Below are 23,564 nucleotides of genomic sequence, written 5' to 3' on the forward strand. Positions count from 1 at the left end.
ATCATATATTATTCCTTGCAACATTATTACTTGCAGATTTATAGTGCTAGTCAATAATCATTTCAAATGAAAGGGAAAATATATAAATGACACATATTAGGAAATTCATGTATAATAGCAGACTTGTCAAATTTTAATTTAAGGAAATTTTATTGGGGATCATAAAATAATGTCAAGAATAATTATATTACAAAACCCACAGTTTGGACTAAATAGTCATCCAGGATCATAGGCCTTATCTGTACAATCTTGTACATAAAAAAAATTTGTTTCAGTAATTCCTCCAGATGAACAAGTTGTCAGCACAGAACTTTGCAAAGTATAACATAGAATTATTTAATTATCACTCCCTACACTAGGATTTCATCACATGCTATTCTGTCATTTTAACTTTCCACCAATTGTTTTCACTTTGACCTTTCTATCCTTAAGCTGTCAGATCTGCTGATTTTTTCCAGCAATTTCTATTTTTACTTAAGAACCTAACTTGGGCTGAAACTTCAGTGCATTACTGGGAGTGTCAGAAGCAGCATCTTTCATATGAAATGTAAAATTGAGGCTCAGTCTGTCTGTTTAGGTAAATACTAGAAATCCCAGGTCACTATGTTCTGCTAATTTGTACTACAAAGAAAACACTTGGAGTTCCTCAAAACCTTTACCAACAATAAGTCAGAAGTCACACAACACCAGGTTATAGTCCAACAGGGGGTTTATTAGAAATCACAAGCTTTCAGAGCATTGCCCCCTCGTCAGGTGAAATGACAAGGGAGCAGCGCTCCGAAAGTTTGTGATTTCAAATACACCTGTTGGACTGTAAGCTGATGTTGTGTGACTTCTGACTTTGTCCACCCCAGTCCAACCCCGGCAGCTCCACATCACAACAATAAGTACTCCATCATTTCTACCCAATACACAACACACATCGGCTGGTTATTTAAATCATGGTGGGTGAGTCCAGAATTAAGGAGGACTGTTAAAACATTTGGTGAGGAGAACTTTGAAACAAACTCTGAAGTTTGTGTGATTTTGGAACTACCTGCTCCAGAAGGCAGTGGAGACAGTGAATATTGTTAAGACAGAGGTAAATAGATTCTTGTTAGGCAGGGGAATCAAAGGTTATTGAGAGTAGGTGAGAACATGGAATTCAAACTCAAATAGATCAGCCATGGTCTTATTAAATGGCAGAGCTGACTCAAATTCTTAATTCTTATGTATGCATGTTATTTGGAGTACAGTCTTAAAGCCTCATTTGTCTACATAACAGTAATAATATTTCAGAAGTACTTCATTAGCTGAGTTGCATCTAAGATGCCCTGCATACATGAGAAGTGAATAAAATGGAAATTGGAATGAAATGTTTTCTTATGAACTGACAGAAATGTTTAAAGTAATAACAAAATAACTCCCAGATATTTTGAAGGGTAATATTTCACAGGTATACATTGTAGGCAGGCTGATCATTTGGAACTCCATGCTAAATCCCATTCTGCCATCAGGAATTAGGACAGATACTAAGCAAGGATGGGTCATTTTTGTATTCATATTATCTTCCACAAAACTAATGAAAGTAAACAGGTAGGAGTTGAAGGAATAAAGGGATCATAAGAATATGGAAGATGGAATGATGAACTGTGTAGATCAGAAGGAATAAGGCACGGCTACATTCATAGTTTGATGTCTCTCCATGGGAGTTGTCACTGAAAGTTAAGACAATGTTTGGTTTACAGGCAATGAGTATGTTAGTTAATGAATGCATCATCCTTACTTAAATTTTTTATTGGTTGGTGACACTGGTTTTAATTTATAATAAATTGTCATTCTAGTTTCGCAATATAATTGTGACACATAAAGTTCTTACCACATATGTTCCTGCAGTTGAAATATGTACAACATTTCCATTGTAAGAAATAATTAGGCCCCTCGGACAAGACTTCTTTATGAATGGGAGGCAAAAATAATTATCCACCAGAACTGAGAAATTGTATTTTGGAACCCGTTCTTCCACCAAGGTATATGTGCAGTTCTCAAAGAAATCATACCATATACCATCAAATGTGCTGTAATGTGGGTCTCCCCATATTTCACATTCACCTAGAATTAAATCAAAACAGAATTTCAGAGGAATATTAGTACTCTGGAGTAATAATACTGCCTGTGATCCACCTTACCTGGTTTTCCTTTCCACTAAACTATCAATTGAAAAGAAAATTGGCTGGAATGTGTGATAAGCAACAGATCCAGCCTGTATGTTTTATGGTCCAGACAAAGCTGAAGGTAGCTCCCAGCGTTTTAAACAAGAATTAAAATGACAGCAATTTGAACAAATCAGTGATACTCACAGTCACATTCCCATTTCTCACAACATCCATCTGCAGTGTGAACTTTCACAGGCTCAATGTTGTTGTTACATCTTGGTTTAATTAATGCAGGACAGGTAATGGGATCTATTTTAAAAATATCTCCTCTGATGCAAGTAATCATTGTGCAGTTTTCTTTCCATGTCTCCATGCACTAGAAAGAAAATTAATAAATTTATCGTTCTAATTTTGACCTGTTCAATGTAGGCAAATATACAAAGGTGAAAGTAATCAGTATTTAATTTCTTTTTCTTTATTCATTTGTGAGATGAGGGAATTGCTGGCCAGGCAGATTTTTTGCCCATCCCCAATTGCCCAGACGGCAGTTAAGAGTCAAACACATTGCTGTGGTCCAGAGTCACATATGGGCCAGACCAGGTAAAGATGGCAGTTTCCTTCTCTAAAGGACATTAATGAACCAGATGGGTTTTTCCCCCTACACGGATTCATGGTCATCATTAGACTCTTAATTCCAGATGGTTTTTATCAAATTCAAATCCCACCATGTGGATTGGCAGAATTCGAACCTGGGTCCCCAGAACATTACCTGGGTCAATGGATTAACAGTCCACCAATAATACCACTAGGCCATCACCTCACCACTAAGACAGGTTATCTTTTAAGGAAATGATCTTTATTCCATAGGAACTGGAAAAGTAGCTTCGCTGAATCTGTAAACTGACAAATTTTTAGCTTTCCAGAATTTTGCAGATATGTATAGTTCAATAATTTATTATTGCTTTATCAATCAATCATCAATCAATGCATCCATGACAGTATTGGTATGCGTGATCACTGCCGTCCTTGTGGAAATCAAATCCCATATTATTCGGAGGATGCCTTCCACTGTATTGTGTGGCATTACTGCCGTGCTAAATGGGATAGACTTTGATCAGATCTAGCATTAAAAGTCTAGTATCTAAGGGGCACCGTGGTCCATCAACAGCAGCTAAATTATATTCAAACACAATCTGCAAACTCATCACCCAATGTATCCACAATTGGCCATTACCATCCAGCCTGGAGATCAACCTTAGTCCAATGAAGAGTACAGTTCAGCATGCCAGCTGTACATAAAAAATGAGGTGGCAACCTAGTGAAACTCCAATACAGGACTACTTTGTGCAAACTGTGTAACCAGCAAGTATCTGATAGGGCTAAGTGATTACATAGACAATGGATAAGACCTAAGCTCTGCAGTCCCTAAGATATCCAGTCCTGAATGGTGATGGACATCTAATAAACTAACAGGAAAAGGAGGAGCCACAAACAACCCCATCACCATAATGGGACAGCCCAGAACATCAGTCAAAATACTACGCTGAAGCATTTGTAAATGTGGAATTAATACACAGATGTAGCATACCAAAAATATAAGATTTATTAAAACAAATATTTTAATGGAAATTTTATAAGATAAAGCTTGTTTTCTGCTTTTGTGTTGCAGATGAACCAGTTACATGACTATACTGAACAAAATTCATTCAGTTGACTTGTGCTGAATCCAGCTGATGTTGCATCGAAGCAATAATACCAATACTCTGGCCATCATTTTGCAAATGTCATTTTTGGCAGTGATCCTTGACATTCCAACAATCATGATTTAATTTTGTGCAACTATTAAGAGTACACACTCACATATCTATTTTGTCTTCTCAATTGGTCAGACTTGCTGTTGGAGACATGTGTGCATTTTCAGGATCTTCAGAATGTGCCATACTTCTTATATTTTTTGGAATAAAACTGAAGTGTCAATTAATGTCTAGACACAGCTACATTTTAGCCTTGACCATAAATTTCATAGAACTAGTTACATGTATTTGATGCCATATTTCTCCTGTCTGCTGCTACACATGACACTATACTTGGTAGTGTACAAAGATCAAGACAGAATGACACTCTGAAGTCTATGAAAATGGATGCAATCTTCCATCATTGGGTGATTACAATAAAACTTATGGTTCTATTGTGTCTCATCTCATCAGAAATTTGAACATTGAATTATTGTGACAATTTGCCAAAAGGAAATTCCATTGCTATTGGATTATTTCTCAATCAAAAATTTGTAACAACTTTGAAACATCCTGTAGATCTCTAACATGATAAAACACGTTGACTCAAGTGTTCATTCAATACATTATTAACATTGAATTGTATTTACTTACCTTCCTTGGTGGCTTTGAATTGCACTGACAAGATTCTACAGGTTTCTTTGTGACATGGGTTATTAGAGGCTCATAGATTGTAGAATGGACTACAGGTACAATGGCTGTGGTTGTAATTTGTGATGTTAGTATTGGCTCGCAGCACACCCTAATTCTATAGTCCAAACACATGAGGTGATTCTCAGGTGTCTGTTCATTGTAATTACAAATCAGTCCTTTGTTTATATCACAAGTAACATTATCATTTATTTCACTTATTGGTCGTTGTGGGAACTTGACAGCTTCACAAACAATGTCATTTATTTGATAAGGGGAGAAAGGACACAGTTTATAGCGAATGGTCTCCAGTAATTCAGAATCCCCTTTGTTCTGAATAGATGGTGTATTTTCATTAAACCAGGGTGACCATACACCATTGCAATATGGTTCTGTAAAATAAAAGAAGACAAGCGTATTAACTTTGTCATAAACAAAAACATTTGATCAGAAATTCAGACAGATGACACAACAATGTCTTAATCTTTGTTTTGAATCTAGCCCATAGTGAGTTAGAGGAGAATCTTATTACTCTTGTTGCTGGAGGGATCCTGTGTAAATGAGTTCAGATGGTATCAACTCAGTTCTTTAATAGGTATATCTTCACACTAAACAAGACTATTCAATATGAACTGACAATCTCATTTAAACATGCCATAAGAATAACTGCTGAAAGCAAATCAAACTTCAAGCTGGTAATGAAGGTAGTTCTACTCGGAGTTTGGCATAATTACACATTGCTGGAGTAGAATCATACAGACATAAAGCATGGAAACAGATCATTCGGTCCAACCAGTCCATGCCAACCATAATTCCAAACTAACCTGGTGCCACTTGCCTGCGCTTGGCCCATATCCCTCCAAACATTTCTTATTCATGTACTTATCCAAATGTCTTTTTAATGTTGTAACTGTACCTGCATCCATCACTTCCTCTGGAAGTTCATTCCACACACGAAACACTCTCAGTGTAAAGAAGTTGCCCCTCATGTATTTTAAAATCTTTCTCCTGTCACCTTAAAAATATGCCCCCTTGTATTGAAATCCCCCACACGAGGGAAAAAACACCTGCCATTCACCTTATCTATACCCCTCATGATTTTATAAAACTCCATGAGGTCACCTCTCAATCTCCAACGCACCTGTGAAAAGTCCCAGCCTATCTAGCCTCTCCTTATAGCTCAAAACCTCCATTCCTGGCAATATCCTGGTAAATCTTTTCTGAACACTCTCGAGCTTAACAATATTTTTCCTATAATAGGGTGAACACAACTGAACACAGTACCCCAGAAGAGGCCTCATCAATATCCTCTACAACCTCTACACAACATCCCAACTCCTATACTCAATGGTAAAGGTGAGTAGACGATAGATGATTGTAGAGGAGAGTGGATGATAATTTGCCATTGGATCTACATCTGCCTCTCCTAGATCACAATGAGGTAGGTGACTTGAAGGTCCAAACCAAGAGGTAAGTGGGTGTGATTTAATTGTCTGTATAGAGATGTGGTCACAGGATTACCAAGAGTAAGAACTGAATATTCAAAGATATCTGTTGTTTTGAACGGATAGGCAAAAAGGAATAGGAGGTGGAGTATCACTCTAAATAAAGGACAAGTTCATTACATTAGGAACAAAGGATCAAGATGTGGAATCAGTTTAGATGGAGCTAAGAAACAACAGAGGACAACAAATATTGCTGTAAGTGGTTCGTAAATCACCAAACAGAAGTGGTAATGTTGGATATGGTATAAATCAAGGAATTAGAATGACACGTTACCTGAGTGATGCAGGAATAATGGGCAACTTCAATTTATATATAACCTGGTAAACAGAATTGGCATTGTGCTGTGGAGGATGAATTATTCCTGGTGATTGTACAAGGTGAGCTTCTGAAGCAGAATACTGAAGAACCAAGTTGGCATCTGACATTTTTTTTCAGATTTGATGTTACCAATTGAGGAAGGGCAAATTAAACAACTTTGATGTGATGAGCTTTTGGGAAACAGTGACCACAATATAATAGAATTTTACATTAAGTTTGAAAGTGATATAATTTATTTTGAAACTATGGATTTAAATCAGAATAAAGGAAACCGAAGTTATAAGTGACAAATTGGCTATTGGGGGGATTTGGAAAATTCATAAATATTTTATAGTAGGCATGCAATAAATATACATTTTTCTCAGACGCAAAACTCAACACGAACCATGAATCAACAGAAGTAGTTAAAGATTACATTCAAGTGGTTATGAGGTTACAGTAAAAGAACTAAGGCTGAGGATTTGGCAAAGGATTATCAAAGAAACTGATAAAGAAAGGGAAAAGAGTCTATTAATATCAGCTGGGTGGAAACAAGGGCAGACTGTAATGACTTAGGTATATGAAAAGGGAAAAATTAGCAAGGACAAATATAGATCCACTAAAAGATCGAGATGGGAGAATTTATAATGTAGAACAACGAAATGGTGGAGAAACTAAACAATTATTTTGTGTCTGTTTTTATGGAAGAAGATACGGGAAAGCTCCTAGTAATACTAAGGAACCAAGAGACTTCTGAAAATGTGAAACTGAAAGAAATTAGTGTTAATTAAGAAGTAGTACTTGTAAAATTAATTGGATTAATACATCCCCTGGAGTGTTGCAGGAAGTGGCTGTGGAGATAGCCACCAATACATCAACTATCTTTCAAAATTCTACAGACTCTGCAATGTTACTTGAAGATTGGACACTAGCAAGTGTAATATAGACAGTTTAAGAGAAAAAAGATAGATAGAAAATGGAGAATTTTAGACCTGTTAGTTTGATGTCAGGATGTGATAAGTAGATGTTTAAAAAACAATATAATACAATACAATTGGGGAGAGTCAACATGCATTTATGTAAAGAAAATCAAGTTTGAGAAACCTGTTTGAGTTTTTGTGGATGTTATTTGTAGCATAGATGAAAGAGAATTAGGGGATGGAGTGTATTTGGATTTTTAGAATGCTTTTGATAACATTCCACAGTAAACAAATTAAAGTATATGGGATGGCGGGGGGTGGAGGGGGTGGGGTAGGTTTGGGGATAATACACTAGTGTAGGTTGAAAATTGATGAACAGGCGGAAAACAGTAGGAGTAAATGGTTAATTCTTAAGATTACAATCTATAATACAAGTGCAGTATCACAAGGAACCGTTCTGATGCCTCATCCATTTACAAGTTGAATCTATATATGTATTTCTAAATTTATTGATGACACAAAATCAGATGAGAATGTAAGTTGAGAGAAGGATGCAAGGAGGCTTCAAGTGGACTTGGTAGGACTGGGTGAATGAGCAAGTACACAGCAAATGAAATACAATATGAATGAGTTTCTAACTTTGGTGGAAAAGAAGTACTTCTTCAATATTGAGTGTTTGGGAAATTTTCATATCCATAGGGACCAGTGTGAATTACTAAATGGTAGCATGCAGGTGCCGCAAGCAATTGGGAAGGCAAGTGATATATTGGCCTTCATCACAAGTAGATTTGAACCATAGGAGTAAAGATGTCTGGATGTAATTGTATACAGCCTTAGTGCAACACCACCCAGATTATTGCATACGGTCTTCCATATGTGAGGAAGGATATACTTGTCATAGATGGAATGTAATGAGGGTCCACCAGACAATTCCTTGGGATAGCAAGGTTATTTTATGAGGAGAAGTTGAAGAAAATGGACCTGTAAACTCTAGAGTTTCAAAGACAAGAGGTGATCTCACTGAAACTTACACTCTGTGACAGTGTGAATATAGATAGGATGTTTCCTCTAGCTGTTGGGTCTAGAATCAGGGGATATTGTCCTCAGTGTAAGGGTAGGCTGTTTAAGACTGAGAAGAAGAGGAATTTCTTCAGATGGTGATAAGTCTTTAAAGAGGGCACTGGAAACTCAATCTTTAAGCAGATACAAGACAGAAATCATTAGACACAAATGACATCAAGGGACATTGGGATAATATGAGCAAGTGGTGTTGAGGTGAGTGAATAGCCATGATCTACCCGAGTGATGAAGTTAGTTTGATAGACTGAATGACCTGCTCCTGCTCCTATGTTCTTATATTCAGGTGGGAATATTAAATACCCAACGTTACATCTGAACAGATGGGTTGTGTGATTTGTTTTTAAACTCACCTGTTGTTACTGAATGAGGAATAAGCTATGTTAACTCCCAAGTTTCATTGGTAAGCTACTGGTTCATTTCCCACAAAGGTCATTTAGGAACTAATGCCTCCTTCAAAATGGACCGATCTGTCTGCTACTCCATGTGTGATGAACTTAACATTTTTCGGATCAGTTCATTTTCACAATTATTCATCGTGTGAAACATTGGGCTTATGCAGAGTGTAATGACAACTTGGGAAGGGCCATGACTAATCAAAAAATGACATTGTCAATTAAACGTAAAGGGACATTATCACTTTAACTTTCGGAATGGGAGTAGGCTCTGCACCGGTTTTCTCAAATGCCAATGCCATTTTATTTGAGCTCATCATATCAAATGTTTCGAATTTGAGTAAATGGGGTGGCCATGCATGATATGTTTGTTGTTACCTGTAATAGTTCTGATAGGTGAAGTTCTGGTTGTCGTATATCCTCCTAAATAAAACACAAAGTAATTCAATCAGTGATTCTGTGAGTTATCTGTTCTGACAATGACCATAACTCCAGATTTTCTATGGGAAAATTGAACTTTAATTGCAACAGAAGTCTGTTTTAAACAAGGACCAATACAGCAAAGATAACTTGGTTTAATTTCAATGGCCATCTCGAGAGAAATTCTGAAATGTCACACCTGTGCATAGAGTCAAGGAAACTAAAAAGCCTATAAAGGAACAGATAAGGAGAGGTTGACTATCATACGCCCTGTCAGCAACGTGCCATCTCCTGCAGTTATGTTTGTGTTTTACACTTCTAGGAATATACAAAAAAACAGTTAAAAGCAAGCTGCAGCCCTGGTCTGTATGTGTTAGTGGCCTGTCATTCTAGTGTACGGACTAGATAGGTTCTCAGCTCTGAGATCAGCCAATTGAACACCACAACACTGGAGGTAAAAGTGAGGGAAATGTTTTCATCTCACTCAGCGTGCGGCCAGTCAGCCACTGCAAAAAGGGGTCAGACAAGGGTTTCAATCAATCTACAAAGCCAAGAATCTTGAAACCAACTGTTCAAATCCCAACACTAATACTATCAGTAACATCCACCACAACAGCTGCACCCTTTAACTAACCACTCGTGGTGAACAATTCAAAGACTGATGTGTTTTTTTTAACATTTATATTTTTGGGCTCACCTCTTATTTCTAATTATAGTGTTGTTTTACTATTTCTTCTCATACTTACTGATTGTCTTTGTGTTAATTCAAGAAATCCTGATTATATCGGCTCCTCTTAACCCCATAAATTAATTTGACAAGGGAGGTGATTCTTTTGAAATTAACGTTGTTGCAACCAACAAGGGGCTGGGTGAATAACAAGGGCAGCCAGTTCACCTCTCTTCACTTGGGATCTTAACAGTTTGGGGTGTCCTGACTGGAAATATAACAATTTATTGAATCCCACCCAGGGACTTTGGAAAGAAAAACAAAGGAAAGTCAAGCATTTAAGTAGCCCACTCAATCAGTTAACAGACATAGTATAACTTATTAGAACAGGTTCCTATCAAAACTGTCAGATAAAGTGAATAAATAAACATTATATTTGTATTTACTCATGGAGTTGAAGCCTTAATGAAGTCACATTGCATATCCTTGTTTCTATAGATTGTTTACACTGCTGGCTGTGGTAAGTAGATCTTCTTTACACATCTGACACTCTACCCTTCCTGGTTAAGATTTCACTACAGTCCTTTCAAGTTCAGTCATCCCACCTGCACGCAGGCCATCATTTTATGCTGGCTGCTATCTTGCCACATGTTAATCAAGTGGCTAAGTCCAATTGCACTGTGGCCCCTATCAACTCCTCTGTGTGGATGAAAGTTGAAGGGCCTGTCCATACCATCCTTCTGATTAATGCTGCACATCTCCATCAGCCACTAATTCTCCACTGATCCTACAGAAGGTCTTTATGATACATAATCCTACATTGACATCTAGGCATTAGGGAACCCAGGTTCGATTCCACACTCGAGTGAATGTCCGTGCGGAGTTTGCACGTTCTCCCCATGGCTGCGTGGGTTTCCTCCAGGTGCTCCGGTTTCCTCCCACAGTCTAAAGATGTGCAGGTTAGGTGGATTAGCAACAGGAAATGCAGGGTTACAAGGATTCTGTGTGTCTGAATGGGATGCTCTTCAGAAAGTTGGTGTGGACTCAATGGGCCGAATGGTCTGCTTCCACACTGTAGGGACTCTATGATTCCATGAAAATCAAGGCCAGGGTCCTGCTGGCCTCTCAGATAGCAGCAGCTAGCTACTGCAAGCAGCACCAGCAGATGTGGTGGCAGCTTTTGGCATTGCACCCATCAGCAATCCAGGAACAGCAAGTGACCCAGGCTTCAGGTGAGGGAGGGTGGTATGGGGGTCATGAGAAAGGAGCAGAGTGAGGCTGTTAGGGCTGCACACATCTAAAGAATTTGGGTCACTTGTTTCAGGACCACCCAATGGCTGCACAGCAGATATTGTACACTCTGTCAGACCAGGAATTGAACACTCAGAGGAGTGGGAGACCCTGAGTTCTAGGCTGAGGACAAGACTCTGGACCCATTAGTGAGGAAGCAGGAAGCACCTAAATATCTAGCAAACAGACTGATAGAGCACACAACTGACAATTAAGGACAGTGCAGGCATGTATCTGTGGCATGAATGCTGCAATCTTAACACTCAGTGCACACTTAGCCTCTTGTATTGGGAGACTGGGGACTCTTATGGAGGGTCAAATCCTGCAAACTAGTCAGGCATTGTCAGAGATGCAGGCGATCATCTTTTTTCTGGGTTCAAGGATCCAGCACCACTCTGAGAGGCCAATGAGGCACCTACACTCTCCATCTGAACCTTAGTCCTCTTGGGTAGGAACAAATAATGAACAAATGGGCATAGAACATAGAACATAGAACATAGAACAGTACAGCACAGCACAGGCCCTTCGACCCACAATGTTGTGCCGAACTTTTACCCTAAACCTTAGGTCTATCTAACCTCCACCCCTACCTTATACTATCATCCATATGCCTATCTAATAGCCGCTTAAATGCCCCTAATGAGGCCGACTCCACTACCCTCTCCGGCAATGCATTCCACTTCCGCACCACTCTCTGAGTAAAGAACCTACCTCTGACATCTCCCCTATATCTACCTACACTCACTTTAAGACTATGCCCCCTCGTAATAGTTACCTCCACCCTAGGAAAAAGTCTCTGGCTGTCCACTCTATCTATACCTCAGATCATTTTGTACACCTATGAATGAATGGTGAGAATGGCTGAGATTTTCCATTTAATGAGATGGGTTACTGTGTCACCACGTATTACCAAATCAATTTCAGCGCTGGGGGTTAAGAACCATGGCAGCTGGGAATATCGTATGATGTAGAAGTCATTACTCTCAGGATATCATGTACAAACCTGTAGAATATTTCCCTTGTGATCACACACTAGCTGCACGTTTAACGAGTGGAACTTCTAGCAATTTATGATGGTTCCTTGCTGGCCCTCAGTTACTTTTATAGTCAGCACATAGGGGAAACCCGTAGAGGGCCAAAGCCTCTGACTCTGTTGGCTTAGCCATCACTTACCAGGTGTGTAGCTGATGGTAGACGTAGTTGTTGTTGTCTGTATCGGTGGTATAGTTTCTACAGAGCAAGAAAACATTTCAATCTGTTACCTTACACACTGAAACTCGTGTATCTGGTGTAAAAACATGCCTTCCAGCTTCATGTAGACCAACACAATAATTGCAAAAATCAATTTGTTTCTATTTTACCTGAGTCAGAATTATTTTAGCAGAAAGAGAATGGAAATATTTTATAACCCCTATATGCAGTGCATCAAGTCCTCAATTATCAGAGTTGCTAGAATTGTCAGATAGGTTTGACCATGAGGTAGTGCAAATCTGGCAAATATTCATTTTTAATGGACAGTGGAAATAGCTTACAGTACTGATCTATTTGACGTCATCTGTCCAAATAAACAGCGCCAGTGAAAATATCTGGCAGAAATTATACCATTGTCATAAGCAACGTAACCTCTGATTTTTGTTATGGAGTACCCAGACTATGCAGGAACACTCAGGTTGCTGTGGGGCTGCAAAGCTGAGTGAGGACTTGAAACATTGCTAGCAGCATCCTACATTACTGATTGTACCAAAGTATAAGGGTCATTGAATGTTCAAATATTTGTGACAGGAACCAGCACCATCATACTCAGTCACATACCATGTGCTGTTACTATTCACTAGGCATAGAGATTAAATGACCACCCATGTTGACATATGCATCAGCCAATAATACACATGATAGGAACTGAAATAGACCATTCACCCCTTTGTGGCTCCTCTGCTATTCTATAGAATCGTGGATGATCTCTTTCGAATTCCACATTCTCATCTACCCACAATAATCCTTGATTTCCTTGCCTAACAACTATCCATCTACCTCAGCATTAGAAATATTAAATATTCAATGACACTGCTTCTTTCTGAGGCAGACAACTCCAATGTTGCACAACCCTCTGAGAGAAAAACATTCTCCTCATCTCGGTAGGCACAAGCAGCAAGGTGGCTCAGTGGTTAGCCCTGCTGCCTCACAGCACCAGGGATCCGGGTTCAATCCCACCCTCAGGTGACTGTCTGTGTAGAGTTTGCACATTCTCCCCATGTCTGCGTGGGTTTCCTCTGAGTGCTCCAGTTTCCTCCCACTGTCCAAAGATGTACAGCTTAGGGTGGATTGGCCATGCTAAATTGCCCAGAGTGTTCAGGGATGTGCAGGCTAGGTGGATTAGCCATAGGAAATGCAGGGTTACAGAGATAGGGTAGGGCTGGGTGGGATGCTGTTCGAAGGGTCAGTGCAGACCTGATGGGCCAAAAGTCCTCTTTCTGTTCTGTAGGGATTCTATGATTCTGTCCTAAAAGGATGAGCCATAATTACAAACCGGTTCTGAACTGCTGTATAAAGGAAACCATCTTTTCCATGTCCACATTATAAAGACTATTCAGGGTCTTATACACTTCAATCAAGTTACCCCTCATTCTTCTAAGTTCCAGTGGAAACAAGCCTAGCTTGTCCAATTTATCCTCATAACGTTTTCCCCACTCAATCAACTGATCTAAATCCATCTACAAACTCTTCAGCACAAAAAAAACTGAAAGAACTGTGTATGGTGGAATTCAGAAACAAAAACAGAAATTGCTGGAAAAAGTCAGCAGGTCTGGCAGCATCTGTGGAGAGAAATCAGAGTTAACATTTGGGTCCAGTGGCCGTTCTTCAGAACTTCTCTCCACAGATGCTGCCAGACCTGCTGACTTTTTCCAGCAATTTCTGTTTTTGTTGCAAACTCCTAGGTGTGGAGTTTCCAATGGCCCAACAGTCGTTATTCCAGTAGATTTATGCATGGGGACACTGCAGAATCTTCATCGTAACAGACTCCGAAGAAATTGCTCGGGAAATTGCACTTTCCCCTGGACAATTCCTCTACGTCTGGAACCTTCCAAAAGTCTGCATTTAAATCATAGACTTCAGAGAGTTACAATGAAATTAAGTATCATAACTCCTGAGTAACTGTTAAACTGATCCCATTCTTACCTCACACGCCCCCAACTACAACTCACATTACCTCAGGGATACAGTTAAATAAAAGTTGATCTAGCTCTCAGTTATAATATTATGGCCAGAGATACAAACATTTTCGAAATAAGTAACTAAAAGGAAAATTGAAGTAGAAAACTGAAAACCATATTGTGTTACCTATACAGTAACAGTTCACAATAAACAAACCACTTGCGGAGACACACTTACTGCAAGATCTTTAATCCCTCCCACTTACCAGATATGGAGCTGGTGGCAGACGTAGTCGTTGTCACAATTGGTGGTGTAGTTTCTACAGAGCAGAAAAATATTTCAATCAGTTCCACTGCATGCTAAGGTTCAAATGTATCAGGTTTATAGACATACTTTTCTGCTGCATGTAATACAAAAACACAAAAACTCTGAAAATTGCATCCATTCATTTCTATCTTAGTCACTCAATCAGTCAACTCAGTGAACAGAGATTACAACTATTTAGTGGCCTATATGCTCAGTACACTGTTGAAAAAATAAGTGTTGCTGGAATTGTCATGCATACTTGTAAAAACACAAGTTTCAAATCTGAGTTTCCAATAACTGCAGGAAGCTTCTTTAAAATGGATATGTCAATACTGGTTCCAGCAAGCCAGATAGACAGTGGTTCTGAAAATATTTGGGCAGCTATCTTGGCAATTATACCAGGGTCATGTCCCCCAAGAGGTTTTTGCACCAATCTATCCAAAATGTGTGAAGATAATGGGAGGTCATCTTGTTCAGATATACGTGCTAGGAATCTGCCCTACCTGGCAGGGGTTTGGGATGCTAAACAGCTGGGAGGCTGGAAGAAGATACAATAATCAGAAATAGCAAGTTGAAGAGACAGGTCAGGATGGAACAGGACAGGGAGTGAGGAATGTCAGGTCAGGATGGAGCAGGACAGGGAGCGAGGAATGCCTTTTGGATTAAATTGCATCTATTTCAATGCAAAAGGGCTGAAAGGTAAGGCCGATGAACTCAAGGCGTGGATAGATACGTGGGGCTGGGATATTATAGCCATTACAGAAACATGGCTAAGGGAGGGACAGGACTGGCAGCTTAATGGGACTGAGGTGGACGAAAGCGGGGAGGGGGGAGTTGAATTTTTGATTAAGGCGAGTATCACAGCAGTAGTCAGAGATAAAATAATTGAGGGATCATCCAATGAGGCTTAGTGGGTGGAGCTAAGAAATAAGAAAGGGTTGGTGACATTATTGGCGTTGTACTATAGGTCCCCAAATAGTCAATGGGAATTAGAGGAACAAATATGCAGGGAGACTGGGGAGACTTGCAGGAGCAATAGGGGTTGTCATAGTGGGGGATTTTAATTTTCCTAACGTAGACTGGGACTGCCACAGTGTTAAGGGCTTAGATGGGATGGAATTTGTTAACCATCTTAAATATATGAGGGACAGGAATTACAAGCATTTGGTAAGGCAAGGACTGATTAGGAATAGTCAACATGGCTTTGTGTGTGGAAAATTCTGTCTCAGTAACTTGAATGATTTTTTTTGAAGAGGTGATAAAGAAGATTGATGAAGGCAGTGCAGTAGATGTTGTCACTATGGGCTTCAGCAAAGTGTTTGACAAGGTTCCATGTGGTAGACTGGTTAGTAAGGTTGGATCACATGTGATCCAGGGAAAGCTAGCCAATTGGATACAAATTTGGTTTGAAGCTTTGAAGGTTGCTTTTCGGTCTGGAGGTATGTGACCAGCGATGTGGCACAAGGCTTAGTGCTGGGTCCACTGCTTTTCATCATTTATATAAATGATTTGGATTGAATAATATTGGAGGTATGGTTAATATGTTTGTAGATGACTCCAATATAGCTAGTGTAGAGGACAGAAAAGAAGATTATCTCAGAATACAACAGGACCTTGATCAGATAGAGTTTAATTTAGATAAATGTGAGGTGTTGTATTTTGGTAAGGCAAATTATGCGGGACTTCTACACTTAATGGTAGGGCCCTGGGGAGTGTTGCCAAACAAAGAGACCTAGGAGTGCAGGTGTTCCTTGAAAGTGGAGTCGCAGATAAAGAGGATTGTGAAGAAGGCATTTGACATGCTTGTGTTCATTGGACAGAACATTGTATCTAGGAATTGGGATGTCATGTTATGGCTGTATAGGATATTGGTTAGGCTACTATTGGAATACTGCGTGCAATTCTGGTCTCCCTGCTGTAGCAAGGATGTTGTGAAACTTGAAAGGGTTCAGAAAAGATTTACAAGGATGTTGCCAGATATGGAGGGTTTGAGTGTAGGGAGAGGCTGAGTAAGCTGGGGCTTTGTTCCCTGGAGCGTAGGAAGCTGAGGAGCAACAAAATCATGAGGGGTATGGATAGGGTGAATAGCCAAGGTCTTTCTCTCAGGTTAGGGAAGTCCAAAACTAGATGGCATACATTTAAGGTGAGAGGGGAAAAATTTAAAAAGCATCTGAGGGGTAATGTTTTCACACAGAGGGTAGTGCGTGTATGGAATGAGCTGCCAGAGGTGGTGGTGGAGGCTGGTACAAATACAGCATTTAAAAGGCATCTGGATGGGTATATGATTAGGAAGGGTTTAGATGGATATGAGCCAAATATTGACAAATGGGACTAGGTCAAGTTGGGATGTCTGATCAGCAGGGATAAGTTGGACTGAGAGGTCTGTTTCTGTGCTGCAAACTCTATGACTCTATCCTGTTCCTCAATGGGACGTTGTGACAAATAAGCTTGATAGCTAAAGATGTGCTTTTTAACAATATATTATAATACACTATTTTTATGGACACTCTAAGAATCATGAAAGTCAATCCATAATTAAAGGACTTTACCTCAACCAGTTCCAAGTTACTAACGTATAACTTAATTTGTTAAATGCTGAGTTTGGAGCACAATTTCAGAATAATTGCCCGAATATCACAATATTAATGAAAAAAAAATGCAAATATTTCCAAAGCAAACATTTCGAAAGTTCTATTATAGAAAAGCGGAAGTATTTTGTTACCAACTCAGTGATAAAATATATGTAATCAAAGAACAATCCATCTTGGGAGATAGACATGGTGTAATTTATAAAATTGCTGTCACTTACCAGGTATGAAGCTGGTGGTAGATGTAATTGAAGTCGTTTTCTGGATTTGTGGTGTTGTTTCTATCAAGCAAGAAAAATATTGCAACCAGTTACACCACATGCTAAGGCTTGTCTTTATCGGTTTTAAGCCTTACCCTTCTGCTACATGTAGCTAAGCAGAACGAGTACAAGAATCTAGACACCTCCACATCAGTCTACTCGATAACATTATTTCAACAGCGAAAGAATACAATTGATTAATGACCTTTGCATTCAGTTCTTCAACTCCATAAGGTAGTGTTGCTAAAAATATCTTAAATTTGATCATGCTGCTCATAGAGTTCATGTAAATAATAGTTTTCAATATCCAGTGGAAATTCTTTTACACGTATTTTCCAACTAACTTGTTATAAAGATGTAATTACACATCACTAGAGCAAGTGAGACTTGAACCTGATTCTTCTGGCTCAGAGGTTGGGGCACTACTACTGCGCAAGAGCCCTAGAAAAAGGAAATATTTTCTGACCAATCTGATTCATAGGTGTCATTACAAACCTCTAGAGCAAGTGGGACTTGAACCTAAGTCTACTGCCTAAGAGGTAGAAACACTACCCCTGTGGCACAACAGCCATTCTAAAACTCCATGCAATTTTCAAGTCAACCAGTTCAGAAATGTTATTGCACACCCATTGAGCAGTGGGATTTGAATCCAGGTTTCTTGACTCAGAGGTTGGGACGCTACCATTTCACCACAGCCATGCTTCAGAAACACCTTCCTTTTCTTTATTTAACCTATTCTTCTAAACAACCTGTTCAGAGATGTAATTACACACCTCTGAAGCAGGTGAGACATGATCCTGGGACTCCTGGTCCAGGGGTAGGGATGCAACCACTGGACCACAGAGCCCCTTCCGAGAAACTCCTTACTTTTTTTTAAAACCTATTTTTCTAATCAACCTGTTCAGAGATGTTATTACACACCTCTGGACAAGGTGGGACTTGAACCTGGGCCTCTTGGGCCGGTGGGGGCAGACACTACCACTGGAACACTAGAGGGCCCAAAACTTACCGCACCTGGTATTCCCAGGCGGTCTCCCAACCAAGCAATAACCAAGCCTGAGTCTGCTGAGCTTCCAAGATCGGGCGTTTTAGATTAGTATAGCCATAGGCAAGAAACTCTTTACAGTACGCTTATTTATATTGGCTTCACCTGCCCAGATGAATAATTTACTCGGGAAGTTATTAAACTAAGATCACACAAAAAAAAACATTTTATTTCATCTTTGTGAATACATCTTAAATCTGATGTGCAATCTGGGTCTATAAGTGTTCATAAGAATGAGAGAATGAGGGTTGGTCCCACTAAACCATACGACATTTTGAAGGGGTTTGATAGATAGACACTATGATGTTGTTTGCCTAGCTGGAGAATCCAAAATACAGGGACCTGGTCTCAGTAATTTCTAATGTCAGACATTCATCTTACTTTTATTGGTAAATTGATCCTTTGTAGATGTAAAACTTACTGAAATAGGATAGATAAACTTTAATGGCTTTTGTACTCAAAAGACAATTTCTTCATGCATAATTATCATTGCATAAACTAGAGTGAGATAGATTGGCTACATTTCTTTCTCTCATTCCCTGATATTACTTTACCTCCTCAATGTTGGCATTGAGGGAAAGATATGTTTGATAATTTACAATGTGTTATTTACAAAGGATATATGCTATAACATTGTCTTCTCACATGGAAATATACATACCAGCTGCAACAATCAAGAATACAGGGGTGGAAAATATAAGTTACTCGCTAATTGATGCTAAATTCCTAATATACACGTCCTTTCTACTTAATGTTAATTTCGTGAGTACAATTTTCTAAAAGCTACCCTGAATTACAACATAATGACCAGTGATACAAACATTTTCAGAGCAATCAGAAAGGAAACACTGCCTTTCCTTACTTACACATTAATGTAAACAAATTTGAAATCAACGACCGTTTGTGCAAGGTGTAAAAGCTTTGTCACTTACCAGGGATGTAGTTTGTGAAAGGTGTAGTTGTAGTTGTAGTCGTTGTACTGGCTGGTGTTTCTGCAGAGCAGGGAAAACATTTCAATCTGCTGAACTGCACCCTGAGGTTCCTTCATTCTAATCAAAACCTGACACAAATTTCTGCTGCATGTTCTAAAGAATTGTAAAATTACAACCTGTACATTTCTATCTTCGTCTAATCTATCACGTCTCAGCAGAGAGAGAACAAAGCAGCTCAATGGCCCTTGCTTTCTGGAAGTCAGTAGGTCAAATACAAGCTTGGTTGCAACTGCCATGTAGATTTGATTGCGATCATATTGGAATTGCTGCAAACATCAGTTTTAAATTTCTTGATCATAGAGTGGATCCATATTTAGTGGAGTTCTCTGAATAAACAGTACATCGAAAAAGAATTGTACAGCAATCACTTGCAATCGTACCAGGGTTTACATGTCCAATCGTGCATTGACAGTGTCCCTGCCTCTGGACAAGAAGTCTCAGGTTCAGGTTCCACTGCTCCAAAAGTGAATAGGTTAACGAGGAAATACCTCACTATGCCTTCCAACTCTGAGTTGATCTCCGTGTTCAGTGTCATTTATTAATCACAGGAAGCTGAACCATCATACTGAACCACACGCATTGCTACTGTTGCTGTTCATCTGGAATAAAGTTTACAATGCTGGCTATCTCAACCTATGAATTAGTTACTTTCTTGAGACAGCAGATTATCATGCAGAAGACCCTTAGACAGGGAAGGTTGAAGATGGCACAGCTATTCTAAATTTGATGTATTGTCACATAGACCTGAGATAATTTATTGCATTCTAGTGGCATAGTTTCGCCCCAAGCGGTGCTTTTAAAATATCAACACAGCATAGTATTTGACTGTGCGACTGATTTATCTTTTTCACATCATCCTAAAGTTCATTGTGGATTACGTTCTACTGCCTTCCAGTGGTGAAGGAAAATTAAATTCTACAAATGCGCCTACACAACTTTGTAATAGGCATCAAAACAAAAACTGATAAGTTAGAAGTTTAATGTAGTTACAGCACAGAATGAAAGAATCTAAAGATACTGTTGTATGGACTTTAAGAACTACATAATCCTTTTTAACTTTTATGACTCATGAATGTACCAACTGAATATATTTAAATAATTTTAAATAATTTGTAAATACCAAGGATATCTATCTACTTAAGCTGCACACAGTTTGTACACATTTATAAGTATTGCCCACTGTGTGCTTCTCTTAATTAATTAATCTTCTATTAATTTGATATTGCTTTGGTTAAAGTTATAATTTGAAATCTATTTTTAAAAAGTAAAATAGTGATTGCAAATACAACAGCCACAGTAAAACATATCCAGCAGGAGGCCATCAAAAAACAGTCAAATTAAAAGCAATGATCAAATCAACAACACACAGATGCAGTAAGATAAATGTCTAATTTTATTAGGAATACAGACTAAATAAGCAAAATCTGAGAGACTGAGCTACTCATTTTTCTACCCTGAAAGAATGGATATCAGGAGCTGACCACGCATCACCTTGTCAATCTAAATTCAATCATGTACTGCCTGGATCAATCAAGGTTCAGGGATGTTATTGATCAGGCTCTGGTCATGATTTGGAAAGGATTAAGAAGGTTCACTTTTCAGTGACACAGTGTGCAGAGAGAAGCCAAAAGAAGAACTTCTGAAGAGGCAACACACCCAGCCAATAGAGGATTGGTATTTCATTGTAAATCTGCTGAGTCTATTGCCTTGTAAAGTGTCCTTTCTGCTCTATTGTTTTGATAAGGTAATACATTTGTGAAACATGTCTAAAAACACTCATAGCAAGAATAGTTTTGCACTTGGTCAGAACCAGTGTCTGACAATTGATGTTACACTGGATTTCAGAATCGTAGAGCAATGTATCAGGTTTGAAGACAATGAGGAATAGCTAGGAAGGGTTTTACAGCTGGCCCTGCATGATAGAATGAGACAGACTGCTCGCATGACCTTCTCTCATTCCTTGATATTGTGAAACATTCTCAGTGTCGGCAATGTGTGACAATTATTTCTGATAACTATAAATATGTCATTTCAAAACACTATTAACATACTTCTCTACTCTCGATGATGATTCACAGATGCAGGGCAAATAGGAGAACATAGTGTGACAGTTAAACAGCAACTAATCAACCAACTATCATCAACTTCTGATGCACACTCCAGTTCCAATAAAGACCTATGTCAGGGACACAATTTCACAACAAGTAATTCCCTATAACTTTCAGCATAATGACCAAAGTTACAAGCAGTTTTCCAGTACAAATGGAAGCCAGGTTTTGTTACCTACTCAATGACAGACCACATGGAGTTACAAAGCAATCTCCCCATGGAGAGGATTTGGGGGCAGAGAATAAAACAACTGTTACTTACCGGGTAAGTAGACACTGGTTGATGTAGTTGTAGTCCATATCGGTTGAGTAGTTTCTGTAGAGAATGGGAAAAAATTTCAATCAGCTACAATGTACATCGAGGCTGTTGTAGTTAGAATAAAATTTGATCACTAACTTTCATGCAACAGCATTAGCTGAGCACAGAGGTTGAAATTTATGCACTTCTGACTGCTCAATAAAAGTAGTTTAAGTCTAGTGGATGTAGTTTTTTCCATGGCCCTTATAATTGTTGAAATGATGTCCAATATGAAACTGCTATGGAAACTGTCATAGAGAATCAATCGCCTTGATAATGGAGTTCCTGCAAACATTAGTTTTCAATCAACAGTCAAACAATGAGACACTCATCCACATTGACCTTGCCTGATCCAGATAAACAATGGAATTGAAAATATCAGGACAGTAATCCTGTCAATCATACAGGATTCATGCCTCCTAAAGCCATCCAATGCTTTTTGGACATTTGCTGGGATGCCTCACCCAGGGCAGTAAAGCCTTCAGGACAACCAGGTGTTCAGTAGAATGGCAAAATTTGGAAGGATAGGTGACGGCAAAAAATTGAACACACTAGTCATGACACTGCATCATTGAATAAAGTTCAGCAGGAGACATGAAAGGTCCATAACTCCTATTATAAAACCATTTATACTAAGATTCATGCACACTTCATGTATTTACATTGTAGTTTGCAAATATCATATTCCTTATTCTGTTTATGTGGCAATTTTAAAGTTTGTACATTTACATAACTAGTCCAAAGTTGAGAGGTGGTAAATACTATCAAAGAAAATAATGTAAAACTATCTAAGAAACACACTTTCTAAATGACCATTGATTGTGCAAACTGCACATGAAAGTTGTCTTGTATCTGTTGTAGGAAAATGCAATGGCCCTGATTTTTCAACGTTCAATCAGTTCTGAAGCACAAATGGGAGTTGATGGGAATTCCCATCATGTCAAAGTTTGAAGTAATTGCCGGGAAATTTTCAATGCCACCTGAAACCCTACAAAACTGTTTGTTTAAATCCAGAAAAGTAGACAAAGGGAAAATGGAGTTGGAAGCAAGAAAAGGACAACTCATCCTCTTACCTTGCCACTTTATTTAATAAATTCAGAAGACAGCATTGGGGAAGAAATCAAATTGGCAACAACGATTCACGAAGAGGTAAAAGATAAATTGTGCTACGACTGAGGATGCAAGTCAGCAATCAAACAACTGTCCTCTCAAGTTCAGCATCAAACACCAAGGCAACTCTAAGGACTTGTTAACCCTGTAACCTTTATTCTACAAGTCTACATCAGAAACTCTCCCCTTTAGACATATCATCTGCATTTCTGCATCTGTTTGATGTCACTTATTCATTACTTCTTTTTCAGGGATAGCAGGTACTAAGATTAGGCTCTTTTGCATACAATAAACTCTATTATGAGGTTCCTTCATATTCCAAAAAAACTATGTTTTAATTGAAATATGATTGCTGCATTACAAAAGAAAACGAAAATAGTTGTTGAAATTTACTGCAAGGAGTTTAAAAGATGGGAGCTGGTGCCCCTCTTCACTGACTCATAAAACCCAAAACAGGGCCTACGAGTTCTAACAGTTTTTTGAGTAAAAATAATTTTCGTTTGTGCATAATTATCAACTTTACCTGGAATGGTGGTTGTAGAGGTGGTTTCTGGTAGATTTGTTGTTGTCCATT

At 38.8% G+C, this 23,564-nt stretch overlaps 2 protein-coding genes across 2 annotated transcripts in view; both read right to left on the reverse strand.

Annotated features, from left to right (window-relative positions):
* Nucleotides 1-23,558, reverse strand: part of LOC109912415 (glycoprotein hormone subunit alpha 2) — a 41,149-nt gene extending 17,591 nt beyond the window's left edge. The window contains exons 1-10 of the mRNA XM_048610219.1: nucleotides 23,514-23,558; nucleotides 21,845-21,898; nucleotides 19,415-19,474; nucleotides 17,399-17,458; nucleotides 14,549-14,602; nucleotides 12,304-12,360; nucleotides 9,132-9,176; nucleotides 4,523-4,950; nucleotides 2,340-2,511; nucleotides 1,859-2,091 (exon numbers count right to left, since the gene is read on the reverse strand). Coding sequence (XP_048466176.1) covers nucleotides 1,859-2,091; nucleotides 2,340-2,511; nucleotides 4,523-4,693 — 576 coding nt within the window. The 5' untranslated portion in view covers nucleotides 4,694-4,950; nucleotides 9,132-9,176; nucleotides 12,304-12,360; ... (3 more) ...; nucleotides 21,845-21,898; nucleotides 23,514-23,558. The remainder of the gene's footprint in view (nucleotides 1-1,858; nucleotides 2,092-2,339; nucleotides 2,512-4,522; nucleotides 4,951-9,131; nucleotides 9,177-12,303; nucleotides 12,361-14,548; nucleotides 14,603-17,398; nucleotides 17,459-19,414; nucleotides 19,475-21,844; nucleotides 21,899-23,513) is intronic.
* Nucleotides 9,128-23,564, reverse strand: part of LOC109921514 (mucin-2-like) — a 94,435-nt gene continuing 79,998 nt past the window's right edge. Inside the window, exons 33-38 of the mRNA XM_048610582.1 lie at nucleotides 21,845-21,898; nucleotides 19,144-19,146; nucleotides 17,399-17,458; nucleotides 14,521-14,642; nucleotides 12,304-12,360; nucleotides 9,128-9,176 (exon numbers count right to left, since the gene is read on the reverse strand). Coding sequence (XP_048466539.1) covers nucleotides 9,128-9,176; nucleotides 12,304-12,360; nucleotides 14,521-14,642; nucleotides 17,399-17,458; nucleotides 19,144-19,146; nucleotides 21,845-21,898 — 345 coding nt within the window. The remainder of the gene's footprint in view (nucleotides 9,177-12,303; nucleotides 12,361-14,520; nucleotides 14,643-17,398; nucleotides 17,459-19,143; nucleotides 19,147-21,844; nucleotides 21,899-23,564) is intronic.

This window comes from Rhincodon typus, chromosome 22 (genome assembly GCF_021869965.1).
Source record: "Rhincodon typus isolate 14 chromosome 22, sRhiTyp1.1, whole genome shotgun sequence".
Classification (NCBI taxonomy): domain Eukaryota; kingdom Metazoa; phylum Chordata; class Chondrichthyes; order Orectolobiformes; family Rhincodontidae; genus Rhincodon; species Rhincodon typus.